This window comes from Myxine glutinosa, chromosome 7 (genome assembly GCF_964187855.1).
Source record: "Myxine glutinosa chromosome 7, kmMyxGlut1.1, whole genome shotgun sequence".
Taxonomy (NCBI): domain Eukaryota; kingdom Metazoa; phylum Chordata; class Myxini; order Myxiniformes; family Myxinidae; genus Myxine; species Myxine glutinosa.
Window position 1 is genome coordinate 112,291,468 of NC_136267.1, and position 13,769 is coordinate 112,305,236.

The 13,769-nt window shown below is 46.8% G+C and overlaps 1 protein-coding gene across 1 annotated transcript in view; it reads left to right on the forward strand.

Annotated features, from left to right (window-relative positions):
• Positions 1–13,769, forward strand: part of LOC137430614 (uncharacterized) — a 130,716-nt gene that overhangs the window by 98,206 nt on the left and 18,741 nt on the right. The window contains exon 18 of the mRNA XM_078782715.1: positions 7,986–8,126. Coding sequence (XP_078638841.1) covers positions 7,986–8,126 — 141 coding nt within the window. The remainder of the gene's footprint in view (positions 1–7,985; positions 8,127–13,769) is intronic.

Here is a 13,769-nt window from a genome sequence, read left to right on the forward strand (position 1 = left end):
ATGAATATACGGAACACCTCCCACTTTCCATACATTTGAAAACCCATCATATCTTAAAATTATTTAAAAAGAAAGGAATTGAACCTTCATCTGCTGGTTTCAAGCTAACCGCATAACCACTCTGGCACTTTTTTTTCATAATAGTTGGACACTGCTAGTTAATACTAATAGTTTAATAGTTTAGTTGGACACTAATAGTTGGACACATGGACACTGCTAGGACTTCCAGGAAAGAAGTTGGTATTTCAAAAAAGTGGATCTGGGGTGAATTAACGGGGGAAGAAAAGATCAATGTTTTGGATGGGGGAAGATAAGAGATGGTGGTGAACAGCTGTTTTAAAGACCTGGAGGGAGGAGTGGGTTGCGGAGGATGCCCAGTCGGCGACTGGCTTTGGAGGCCAGCTTGGAAATGTGGTTTTCCCAGGAAAGATTTGCCCATTGATGGGTCATTGCCCATTGATGCGCAAGATTGGTCGTCACGTCTCTTCAAAGCTGTCCCCGCGCGCACGCTTTCGAAGTTAAGTAATTTTTCACAATTGTGTTTTTGTCGAATCTGTATCTTTCTTTCGGTGTATGTACCTATTGGGGTGACTTTAATAGGTTTCTCGGTGTTGGTTTTTCATACCTGTGTACAGAATCGTGGTTTTTTTCGTATCGTGTATTCTGAGGCCTTTTGTCGTACTAGTAGGCTACCATGTCAGCCCTTGGCTTGAGGCTTTTTTTTGGTCTCAGCGGTTCTTCGATCGTGCTGCAAATTACTTTCGGTCTCTGTTTTTCACGGTCTTTTCACCCCATACTTCCTTGTTTTAAAATCTCAAAAAAAAAACCAAAAAAAATATTTTCCTTCTCTGTTCTTATCCGTTTGTTCGTTCTTATTTGTTCGTTCGTTCTTCGACCACGTTGTTCGTGATCATGTGATCACGTTGTTAAAAAATGTTTCATCTGTCCCCTGAAGAACTTTATTTTGTCATATTCTATAACACCTTTTTCTTCTTCTTCTATAAAAGGATGCTTTCGACTTGCTCACCAAATCTATTCATTCCAAAAAAAAATTCCATCTCTTACAGTGCATCTTTCATTCATTCCCTAAACTCTCCAGAACTCCACCCATCCTTCAGCGTCCTTAAACGTATTTTTGACTCGAATGTCTCAAGACACTCATTTTGCAATAAATGTTCGTTTCCCATTAATCGTACACTTTTCAAAATCCAATCTCACCCCTTCCCTCCAAATCTTCCCCATCACCCATCTCTTTCAAATCTTCCCCCTTGCCCCTCCCCCCCAAATCTTCCCCATCACCCATCCCTTTCAAATCTCCCCCCCTGCCCCTTCCCTCCTAAACTCCCCCCACACTCCTCCCCTCCGAGACTCTCCCTCGCTCCTCCCCTCCTAGACTCCCCTCTCACCCCTCCTCCTCAAAGCGTCCTCCCCGCTTCTTCCCCCTTCCAACTTTCACCTTCTTCTCCCTCAACCTTCTGCCTCACTCTTCCCCATCCTCAAATAACACCTCACTGTGCCTCACCCAATCACCATCAAACCTTTTCTCCGCCCCATTCTTCCCTTTCTCCAAGCTATTCTGTAATCTCTGACACACCTTCAACAGCTCTCCCTACCTCTTCCTCCTCTTCCACATCTTACCCTACCCCCGCCCCCCCCCCCCCTGTTCTGTATCCGATGCTCCCCCTTCCTCTTCATTAACGGTATGGACCTCAAACATCCGGGGCCTTCGCTCAAACTTAACTGATCTCTCCATACAGGTTGCTTCTGACAAACCAGACGTGATCTGCTTAACAGAAACTTTCCTCCTTCATGATGTCTCTGATTCCTTGGTATCTTTCCCACGTTACTCCCTCCTCCGGTATGATAGACCTGAGCTTCGTCCTGGAGGTGGGGTTGCTATCTTTATTAAAAAAAACTCTCTTCCTCACTCGCCCTGCACTGCCCTCTCTCCACCTCACCCCCAGGAATACCTTTGGCTACGGCTTCCCCTTCGCTCCCACCTTTTGTTCATATGTGTGTTGTACCGTCCACCAAACTGTGATGACTCCATCTACATCTCGCTGTCTGATAATATGGACCAACTTCTATCTACCCATCCCAACTCTCTCTTCCTCATATGTGGTCATTTCAATTGTCACCATGCCAGTTGGCTGGGTGTGGGTACCTCTCTCACCAGCCATTACTCCTCAGCAATGGACATCTGCGACTCACTGGGACTGACACAATCTGTCAATTTCCCGACCCGGATCTCAGTCAATGGAGCATCTTCTCTTCTGGACTTGGTTATGACTAACTTCCCTGAAAATGTCTGCTGCTCTTCTTCTGCTCCAATCGGCTCATCTAATCATGTGCTTGTTAAAGTGGACATCTCTCTGACCATTCGCAGAGAGCCTCCTCAGCGTCGACGAGTCTGGCATTTCACTCAGGCCAACTGGCACAGTCTTCAAGCAGCCATCAATCATCTGGACTCGTCTCCCACCTCTACCGCCTCTGACATCAACTCATCCTGGGAATTCTTCCAAAGTAAATTGCTCTCTCTCATGCACAGATTTATCCCATCTCGTCTTCAGTTGTCATACCCTTCCTCCCGTCCATGGTACACGGAATCTTGTGGTGAGGCTGTTGCCCAGAAACAACTTGCCTTCGTCTCCGGGAAAGCAAATCCAATGGAAGGAAATCTCATTTCCTTTACCAAAGCCCGAAACAAGTGTGTGTCCACTCTCAGGAGAGCCAGGAAACAATATCTCTCCTTCCTCAAGACAGAACTCTCTTATCTGTCCCCCTCTTCCAAATCCTGGTGGCGTCTGGTCAAATCTAGTGTTTGTTCCCCCCTCCATCCCCTCCCCCACCTCAAACGGCTACATGGCTGACTCCACACGTGAAAAAGCTGAATGCCTCAACTCTGTGTTTGCCTCTAAATCTTGTGTCCCAAACCCATCCCTCTCTGTACCCACCATACCCAGTCGTACCCAGCTGCTCCTCGACTCTGTGTCCTTTCCTCCTGACAAGGTGGAAAAGTTTCTGCCAACCCTCGACTCTGATCTGCAACAGGATCTGACGGCATCAGCCCACGGTTCCTAAAATGCTGTTCTTCCGCTCTTTCACTCCCTCTCTCTGTTCTCTTCACCCTCTCTTTTGCTCAAGGTCATCTGTCATCTGTTTGGAAATCAGCCAACATCACCACTTTGCACAAAAAGGTGCAAAAACAGATCCTAGCAACTACAGACCAATCAGCCTTCTCCCAATTATCAGCAAAGTCATAGAATCCATCATTGCTTCGGATATGAAATCTTTCCTCTTCTCCAATGGCTTGATCTCTGATCATCAATTTGGTTTCAGACCTGGTCACTCTACTCTGGACATGCTGCTTCTGCTTTCTCAACAATGGATGGAGGTCCTCAATGCCAAGCAGGAAATTAGAGCTGTTCCCTTGACATATCACGTGCCTTCGATACGGTCTGGCACCCCGCTCTGCTCACCAAACTCTGCTCCTTTGGTATCAATGGAAATCTCCACGCATGGCTGGCGGACTTCCTCTCTGGTCGTAGTCAACGTGTGGCCCTGAATGGGTTTCTCTCATCTCGTCTTCCTGTTCAGGCTGGAGTTCCCCAAGGCAGTGTTCTGGGCCCTGTGCTTTTTCTGGTCTTCATCAATGATCTCTCTGACTCTCTTGAAAATCCTCTCTATCTCTTTGCTGATGACTCTACTCTCTGTCGCTCCATTCCTCATCCCTCAGATCGGCAGTCTGCAGCCTCCTCACTCTCTGCAGACCTGGACAAAATCACAGATTGGGCAAACAAGTGGAACATGTCTTTCAATCCTGACAAATCTCACACTCTCACGATGTCTCTCCGAAAAGACCGCCTGGACAACCCTCCCATCTACCTTCTCAACAATCCTCTCCAAGAAGTTCTGTTACTCAAGCTTTTGGGTCTCATTATCTGCCATGATCTTTCCTGGCAAAACCACATTTCCAAGCTGGCCTCCAAAGCCAGTCGCCGACTGGGCATCCTCCACAACCCACTCCTCCCTCCAGGTCTTTAAAACAGCTGTTCACCACCATCTCTTTTCTTCCCCCATCCAAAACCTTGATATTTTCTACCCCCGCTAATTTCACCCCAAATCCACTTTTTTGAAATACCAACTTCTGTCATGGAAGTCCTTCGTGTCCTTGTGTTTTATACTTCTCCCACCCCCCCCCCCCGCCCCCTTCCCACGCGTCCTCCCCCCAAGCCCTCTCCCTCCCACACATCTCCAGATGTCCCTGCTCTCAAATGTTGTGTTTGTGTGCTTCCCCCTCTCTCCCCATCTTGTCTACCGCTCCCTCTTTTGATATATTTTGTTTGTCTGTTTGATTTGTTTGTGAAATAAATATTAGCTCTTTCACGAGCCTCTATTCTGTATACAAACAAAGAAGAAAAAAAAGAAAGAAAAAAAAACTACAAAATTTGTTGTTACAATATTGTCAGGTGAAGCCCTCGGTTAATACCGTAGGGCCGTGGATGACCGAACGGCTTTACTTGATGCGACGATCAATTACGGATTCGACTATAAAAGCACAGGCGGAAGAATGAAGAGGAAGAAACGGCAAGCGCGTACCTGTAGCGATCCGACGGCAGCTCCGATCCTGGAGGAAATGAACTCAAAACGGACACAGGATTTTGGAATGAAAGAAAATAATACAAGGGTTTATTTGCAATTATTAGTGGGACAGGAAAATAACGTGCCGGTAAATAAATGTCCTAAATAGGGACGTCCCCACACCAGACTTGACAACAGGACAAAGGAGATGAATTAAATAAAAGAATCGTCGTGTATTTGTGTGAGATGTGGTGCGTCATATCTGTCTGTATGGTGTGTCCATCGTCCAACGCGGCTATGTCCGGCTCCGATGCTGGCGCAAAGAAGCCTCCGTCCGCCTCGCCCACGCTCTGCTCGGCCCTGAGCCACCCGCTCAGCGGCCTAGTCTGCTCGCCCCTCGTCGGTCGCATACGAGGTCCCGTTCACTCACAGCACCGAGCCTCTCTCCCAGCACCAGCCTTGCTCCAAGCACCAAAGCACCAAAAGCACCACGAAGAACCAAAAGCACCACGAAGGTTCAGGGAAGACGCCAACGACCACCAGGGAGGAACGCAGGGAAGAAGAACCAGTGAAGCCGATCACCAACGCGTGAAGCACAAGCACAGACCCAGGACGAAGAGCCTCCAACGAAGAACTCAGAACGAACAGACCAGCACAAACTGACTAAAATGCCTGTGAGCGTGACGTTTTGTCAACCCGTGGTCTGACGTCAATTCTGGCGCGTTACCAATCCGTCCCTCTCATCTTTGTGATCTTTCCCACCTTTTCACGTCACTCGCGCTTGTCCTCCAACTAGCGACCTGTTTCTAAATGGTCGTTTGGCGCCTTCTGCCCTGATTGGCCGAATGTTTGTGCCTTCCACCTCAATAAATCACACGTTCCCTGGGCGTGGCTATAGCCTGCCCTGCCCGATGCTCATAGCTAGGCCAGCTGGTGGTGTGGCTGGCTGCGGCCCCATGCGGCGGTGCCCCGATCTGCGCTCCTGTCTGTTTTCTTCCAAAATCTTTTTGTAAGGGAGGGGATTTAATTAATGTGTGCACTAAGGGACCCATCTCAGTGTCTATATGAATGCTTTGCCATAATGGACACTGGATTGGCGACAGAGGGAATGACAAACAAAGGAATTTTATCCATAATCCCTGCACTCCATTGCACGCTTTCCACATCCACTACGACTTTCACCGACATCCGGGCTACACATAGAACTTATTACAGGTAGATTCCCTCTCACGACAATCGAGCACCGACCGACTCAGACCTACCTGGCTTGAGATATTCCTCTATCCCCCCGCCCCCCCCCCCCCCACACCCGCCCACCCCCCGACATAACAATATCATTTACAATTTATATTGAAGCCTATCATGGTCGTATCGTAATCTTCAAACTGCACCAGAATCGTGGCAATATCAATTTTATAAGATATTTCAGACAAGCCAAATCATTCTCTCACAAATTGTTGACTGCAGGCCGAGGAAGAGTGTTCCATCAGCTGAATTGGGAAAATAAAGCAATAAATGTCAGCAGAGGAAGACTAAACCACCTACAGTTCACAGATGACATTGTTTTAATATCGAAAATCGTTGTGGAAGAGTTAAATTTGGTGAATAGAAATAAAAAATGAATACAGTGAAGACAAAAATCATGTTCACCCATTGTTCAAGAAAACCCAAAAAAAATTTAAATCCCATCGTGGACTGCTAAACCAGTCCATTTTCATGGGGGATATTTTCACACAAGCCTTAGTTTGAGTTTCTGGAGACCACTTTGGCCCACAGTACATAAATGGGCTAACCTCTAAGTTCCGAAGTTAAAAAAAACCTCAACTTCAGTTGGCCTTGGCACAGCTAATTGGCAAGCCAGCCAAACTAGTGCCTGTTGTTGTGAAAACTTGAGATCTGCCTACAAGTCATTCCTTTTGCGAATATTAGAGCGGGATTGAATCGGCAGCCATGTCAACAACAATATAAAACAGAAATCCTTGACACCCCTCAAGTACTTGCTCACTTGCTTAAGATCCCTATCCAAGCCTGACAACATATGGAGTCTCTTGAGGAACTTGCACCACTTTTGTCTGTCTTGGGCCCACTGACCGATTGCAGTCCAGGTGGTTTCTAGGTCCCTCAGCTCCTTCTCCACTGTATTCGACCAGGTCTGAGTACCGAACATCTGAGTATACCTACTCCCCCAAACCCTTCCTGTTACAATGAACATAGACCCTCGATTCATAATCTTGTCGACATCTCATGTGCCCAAGTCATTGCACATGACATCATGATTGTTGTCTGCTGCAAGTAATCTCGCACTCCATGTTGTTCGTGTTGATTTTCAGTCCGACTTGGAGGTAATACTCCTGGAGCCATTTACTCTCTCTTGTGAACTTTGCTTGGTGACAGATAGCAAACAGACATCATTTGCAATGCTGAGTTCCTCCAGATGGTCACCCTGAGACCAGTCTGTGCCACATCTGGCATGTTCTGTAGTCCTCATTAATACCCAGTCCATTGCAAGTGGAGACAGCATGCATCCCTGTCTGACTCCTGTACATCTTAGCACACTTAACAATTATTATTAACCCTTCCCCCCTCCCCCCACACAGCGGGAGACGAGGTTTGCAATTGTGTGTGTGGTGTGTGTGGTGTGTGTGGTGTGTGTGTGTGTGTCGAGGCCATAACTTTTTTTTACCATTTGAACTTTTGTCATAATTTTTTTTTAAACCTTTATTATGAGAATATGGATAAAATAATAAAAATGATGAAAAAAATGGGTCAAAATGTCAAAGGGCAAGAGGATAGTGACTATAAATAGCCCTAATTAGCCCCGCCAGAGTGTCAAGTGTGAAACGCCCCATTTTTTTTTTTCATCGTTTGTGTTTCTTTATTCATTTACTTACAAATTGAGCATCAGTGAGATTGTGCAGGCCATAACCTTTTTTAAACCAATTGAGGTTTTGCCATCAAATCTTTAACAAAACTTTATTATGAGAATAGGGAGAAAACAAATGAATAAAATGTACAAATTTTTTTCACTGTCGTTTTCATCAGGTTTAGTTTAAGTACAAAGCGGAAACTTTAGGATGGCATTTTGAGATTATTTATAGTTCTATATTTGCTGCTCCGTGCAAATGATGTGATACTGCACCTCACGTTATATTAGTGCCAGACAAGAGTTTGGTTCTGGGTTTGCTGGTTGGTAATTTTGATGAGTTGAACTTGGATGCATATTCATCCGCTTATCTCTTGCCAGTTGCTAGACACCCAGAAATGTTTAGCTTTTTTACAATTTTTTTTCACTTTCTTCGATACAAAATCTAGTATAATGCACACGATATTTCACTCTGCTTATGAGCAAGATCATGTGTCAAATCAATGAGTTTATGGTGAATTTATATTGTCTTCATTCACAGGTGAAAACGATATTCTGATTCATTGTGATGGCATTGATGGAGAAAAGCAGAAACTCCTCTTTGAGGGTATTTTGCAGCATAGTGTTGAGTTGTTTACCCTCAAACGGAACACCATGCTACTGACTTGCCAGACTGCTGAAGGTAGGTGCTCCACCACCAATAGGTTTTTGGCAAATGTTTTCAAAAATGTTGTAAATTTTAATTTGTGTGCCCTATAAAATACTGCTCAAAAGAAAGCACCATTTCTTAATGATTTATATCTGAAACATTATTCTTTTTTGTATACTAAGTCGAGGCTCATGTAAGAGCTAACACATAGTAGGACCACCTTCAGAGGCCATTTTTCCCCGCAGAGCAGGGGGTTGGCCTTTTTCAGGCACCATGGTCCCCTTTTTTAAACAATGTTTTACAGCCGGATGCCCTTCCTGCCACCAACCCTGTTAGTCGCCTCTTGCGGCACACAGGGAATTACCAGTGAACTGGTACTCAATTTGCCGACATTGAAGGATGACAGGCTGAGTCAACCCCCATGGCATTAATTCAGCGATAGACCGGGATTGAAGGTGCTGGCTTGGGATCCTAAGATCCTGGGTTCGAAAACCCAGGATCTTAGGATCCCAAGCCAGCACCTTAACTGCTAAGCCAACACCAGCACCCGAACCGCACATAGAACATATTGTTATGGTTCTCCGCCGCCCTTCTTCCCCTTACCAAGGGGGGGATTAATCCCCTTGTCCTTTCTGGGCTTGACGGAACCGAGAGACTTGAAACGCCTCTTCCGGGCAAAACGCAAGTTAGGGTTTCGGGACCAAGTCTCGCTTGTACCTAAATCCCTGCGCCGCCACGGAAGCGAGGAAGCAAGCCTCGCACGAGCCACGTGTGATTTGCATACGCCGAGCGGATTGAGTACCACGTTGTCCGTGCAGTCTTAGTAGTGGAACCCGATTCGAGCGGTTTTATTCGTACCATGCTTAGTCAATGAGGAAATCACGAGGACGATTGAATGAAAAAGGAAGAACACGGGTTTAATTATTATTCCCACACGTATGTACAATGATCGGGACGCAGAGACACAGAGCAGCACTTAGTCAGTCTTATCTTATTTCCCAGACTCGGGCCCGTCACACTCACACAGGGAATTGCAGATGGGTTGATGTTCCAGCCAAACGCGTCGACGTGGTTGTCCAGGAATGGCCCCATCTGGCTCTCCACGGTCCCAGCACGTCCCGCGAAGATGGCAGCAGGCGGTGGAAGGAACCTCGTAGCGCGTCTCCCGCACAAAGCAGCCGATGAGGTAGAACGGCAAATACGCGTCTCTCAGCGCGGCCGGCGGTTACATAGCCGTTATCACTCGTGTGACTTAATGCACTGTACGCGGCTCAGCCTCCAGCTCAACTGAGCGTCACTTTATAACCGCGCATATTCTGGTTCATGCGCGTCTTTCTTCACCCGCGTATCTCTCAACGTTCTTTGACGCTCTCAACTCCTGCTCGTCAATGATTCCTCCTGGTTGGTCAGTGCGCGCGAGTCCTCTGATGCTCAGTCCTCTGTTCAACGAGTCCTCCCGCGCTAGTCCTTTGTTCAACCAGTCCTCCCGCACTAGTCCTTCTCGCGCGAGTCCTCCTGGGGGCTATGCGCGATGGGTTATATAGATACGCCCCGAACCTTCTTGAACCCTCTCGAACCTTCCAACCACGCCCTGTGACGCAGTGCTGCCGCCACAACCTCTGGGCCCTGATTGGCGGCTCGTGCTTACCGTCAGCTCTTCTGCCGCCCTCATTCGGCTCCGCCCCGACCCTCCTAGGCCTGCCTCATGTTAATTCGCCCAAAATGAACCAAAGTCAGCGCAAAGGGGCATGAGGCCAGGGAGGCTGGATAGTCAGTAGAAGTAGGACCTATTCTCCTGACACTACTCAACGCAGAACTAACATAGGAAAAGGACTTAGCTCACAAATACTAAGAGATAACTACACTATCGCGAGGCTACATGTTGCTTGTGTGACTAACTATGAGGGGAATTTTAACCTTTATTATACTGACTGTACAAAACTCAAAACCGCAACAATATAATAAAGAGTGCAGGAGACAAGAGGGCGTGAGAGGGGGTATTTGGTAGTTTTCCTGATTACACATTATTCACACCAAAGTTGCTCAGTACAGGCCCGTCCGTTATATTTTTCGTGTTAATTTTTTGAAAATTTAAAATATTTTTTGTATAAGTTTAGCGTTGTACCTCATAAGTATATAATGTGCATAATATCCCCCGATAGCGTTTTTGAAAACTTTTGCACATTCATTGTAAATGATAAAACATCAGCGAAACACGTGTGACTAATTTGTTTGTTGCATGCATGTGTAATCGCGAGTCAGTTAGCTCCGAGTTTGCGCATATATGCGCACACCATTCTCTCGTGTCAGCGGTTCTGCCACAGATGCCCTCTGGAGGTTAGTGCAGGAATTCCCATTTTAGCAATAACTCATTCACAGATATCATGGGATATTTATTGTTCACCAACTAATCAGGTGGAATACCAACGTAGGATAGACAACTCAAAAGTATGTGCGCTACCTCTGCACCTTTTTGTCTTTACCCCCAATACGCAAATAAGACAATTTTAACATGTAATGAAAACTTCAGATGTGATCACTTGCTAAGCAAGCAGTTGTTATCGAGCATTATTTTGAAGGAACAGTTATCCACAATTGGACAGTTATGGATGGATTCAGATGAAACTTGGTGGGTCGGTTGGGTGCGTGACAAGGACCAATTGGTTCCATGTTGGTGAGGATCCGGATGCGAGATTTATATTTTCACGTGATTCTTCACCATTGATTGGGCCAAAAACGATATATAGCACAATATTTCAAATGTAGGTCAGTCCCATGGAGTCACGATAGTCCTTTGCTGAAGAGTCATGGCAGGTGAGAGGGGTGCCAACACCAAGCCAAGTGGCATGTTGACAATTGAAATCACGACATATGAGGAAGAGATAGTTGGGATGAGTGGTTAAAAGTTTGTCCATGTCATTTGAGAGAGAGATAAAGATTGAGTCATCACTGTTGGAAGGACGTTACAACACATAGACAAGCATGATTTGGGAAAAGAGGGGAAGTCGTAGCCAGAGGTACTCCTGGGATTTGGGAAGTGTAATAGCAGTGCCCACGAGAGAACACGGGACAACAAGAGAGAACAAGGGAGAACAAGGGACAACAAGAGAGAACATGAGAGAACATGAGAGAACAAGGGAGAACAAGAGATAACAAGTGAGAACAAGAGATAACAAGTGAGAACAAGAGATAACAAGTGAGAACAAGTGAGAACAAGAGATAACAAGAGATAACAAGTGAGAACAAGAGATAACACGTGAGAACAAGAGGGAACAAGTGAGAACAAGCGAGAACAAGCAAGAACAGGCTAAAACACGAGAGAACACGAGAGAATATATGTAACACCTTTGTTTTTTAATGTGATAACGCGACGTACGTGATGTGTGTGATGCGCGGTGTGACGTCATCGTGCCTGAGTGTACCCTCTGTGCCGCGATCTCGTGTTTCTCTTCGACCAAATGATCTGGCAATAGCAATGGAGAATGAGCAGGAGATGGCAGACGTGATGGAGGAGAGTAAGGTGGTGTTTGGGAAGCATTGCCTGATGATGAATCTGCAGAGGATGAAGGAGACAATGGGAAAACAGAAAGCCTCATGAAAGAATTTGAAATGCAGACCTGCTCTCGACGGGGAGTACTCCCATCTCAATATTTCACTCGACCAATCATATTGTATCCCTCGATCCTTGCTCCCTCGAAGCGTGCGGGTGGACGGAGGGCTTCCTCGCGCCGGAGCTTGGAGCCGCGTGTGGACGGTGGACAAGACGACGGACAGATACCACATTTCCCCACACGAGGTTTTGGACAACTGCTGGGCTCTTGGAAGCTGAAGGCCGCATTGGACTTGACGGTAGGGAATCGAAAGGAGGCCGTCTAATCTGCTCGCCTCACGCTTGTTGTGTTTTCGACGCGCGGCGTTCTACACCGCCATTTTGGACCACTTCCCGCATGAGTGGCTACCCCAGTTTCAACAGCCGCCAAGCTCCTGAAAGTACTCTTTGGGAAGCCAAGCTAAGTGCCGGCTGAAGGGGTTTCTTTTCATTTTATCTTTCCCTTGACACCACCCCCCCCCCCTCCACCCCCCACTCTCCAGAATTTCCATGTTTTAAACGTTTCCCGGTGTGTACCCTGGATAAGAATAGGTACACCGTATCCCTGCGTGTCGTAAGAGACGACTAAGAGGGTTGGCGTCAGGAAGGGCATCCGGCCATAAAAAGATTGCCTCAAAAAGAGAACCATGACAATTACAACTACATATGGGCAGGGTACAGCCCGAAGTGGAGATCGGTTTCTGAGGTTTGGGACATGGAATGTAGGGACAATGACAGGGAGATCAGGAGAAGTGGTGGAAGTATTGGTCAGAAGAAGAGTGGACATATGTTGTGTGCAAGAGACGAGATGGAAGGGAAGTGGTGTGAGAATGGTGAAGGGTAGGCAGGGACAGAAATACAAGTTTGTGTGGCAAGGCTGCCCGGAGGGCGTGAATGGTGTTGGTGTCCTGTTTTCTGAGGAGTTTGTAGACAGTGTGGTTAGTGTGACTAGAGTGAGTGATAGGTTGATGATGGTGAAAATGATGATTGGAAAGCTCTTGGTGAACGTCATCTCGGGATATGCTCCGCAGGTTGGTCGAAGCGATGAAGAAAAGGACACGTTCTGGTGTGCGATAGAGAAGCTGATGGAAAACGTGAAAGATGAGGAAGTTGTTGTGGTAGGAGGAGACCTAAATGGACATGTGGGAAGGAGTATGGATGGTTTTGACGGAGTTCATGGGGGTTACGGATATGGTGTGAGAAATGGAGAAGGTGAAAGGATTTTGGAGTTTGCTGATGGAGCTGATTTGTTGATTTGTAATACTCAGTTCCAGAAAGAGGATAATAAGCTTGTTACATACACGTCAGGTGGGTCGACGACAACCGTTGACTACCTGATGGTGCGTAGGCGAGATAGGGGGCACCTCCGGGACACAAAGGTGATCCCGGGGGAGGAGGCTGTTTCACAGCACCACTTGGTTGTCTGCGACGTAAGGGTGAAAGGTGCGAGGAGAGCTCGGCGGGTGAAGTACCAACCGAGAATGAAGGTGTGGAGGTTGAAAGAGGTGACAGTAAGGGAGGCATTAAAAGAGAGGCTGAGTAGGGTCGAGGATGATGTGGTTGAGCTTGAAAGTGGTTGGATGTCAATGAAAGCTCGTCTGTTGGGAGCCGTTGGTGAGGTATGTGGATGGACAAAAGGACCACCGAGGCACTCGGAAACATGGTGGTGGGATGATGAAGTTGGAAAGAGGATTGACGTGAAGAGGAAGAAGTTCAAGGAGTGGCAGAAGGCGAAGGGTACGGGAGCAGAAACAGCAGAGCATGAAAGTTATAAGGCAGCCAGGAAGGCTGCAAAGAAAGAGGTAGCAAAGGCGCAGGAGGCATGTAGGAAAATGTTCGGAGAACGCTTGGATTCGGAAGAGGGTCAGAAAGCAGTATTCAGGATTGCAAAGCAGATAGCGAAAGAGAGGTGTGATGTGATGGGGGTGAGTTGCTTGAAGGATGAAGTGGGACAAATCGTTGTCGACCCAGATGGAATTAAAGGAAGATGGAAAAGATATATGGAAATGCTGTTGAATACAGAGAATGAATGGGATGGCAACATAGAGAGTAACCCTGTTTTAGGACCGGCAGAGAAGATAACTGAG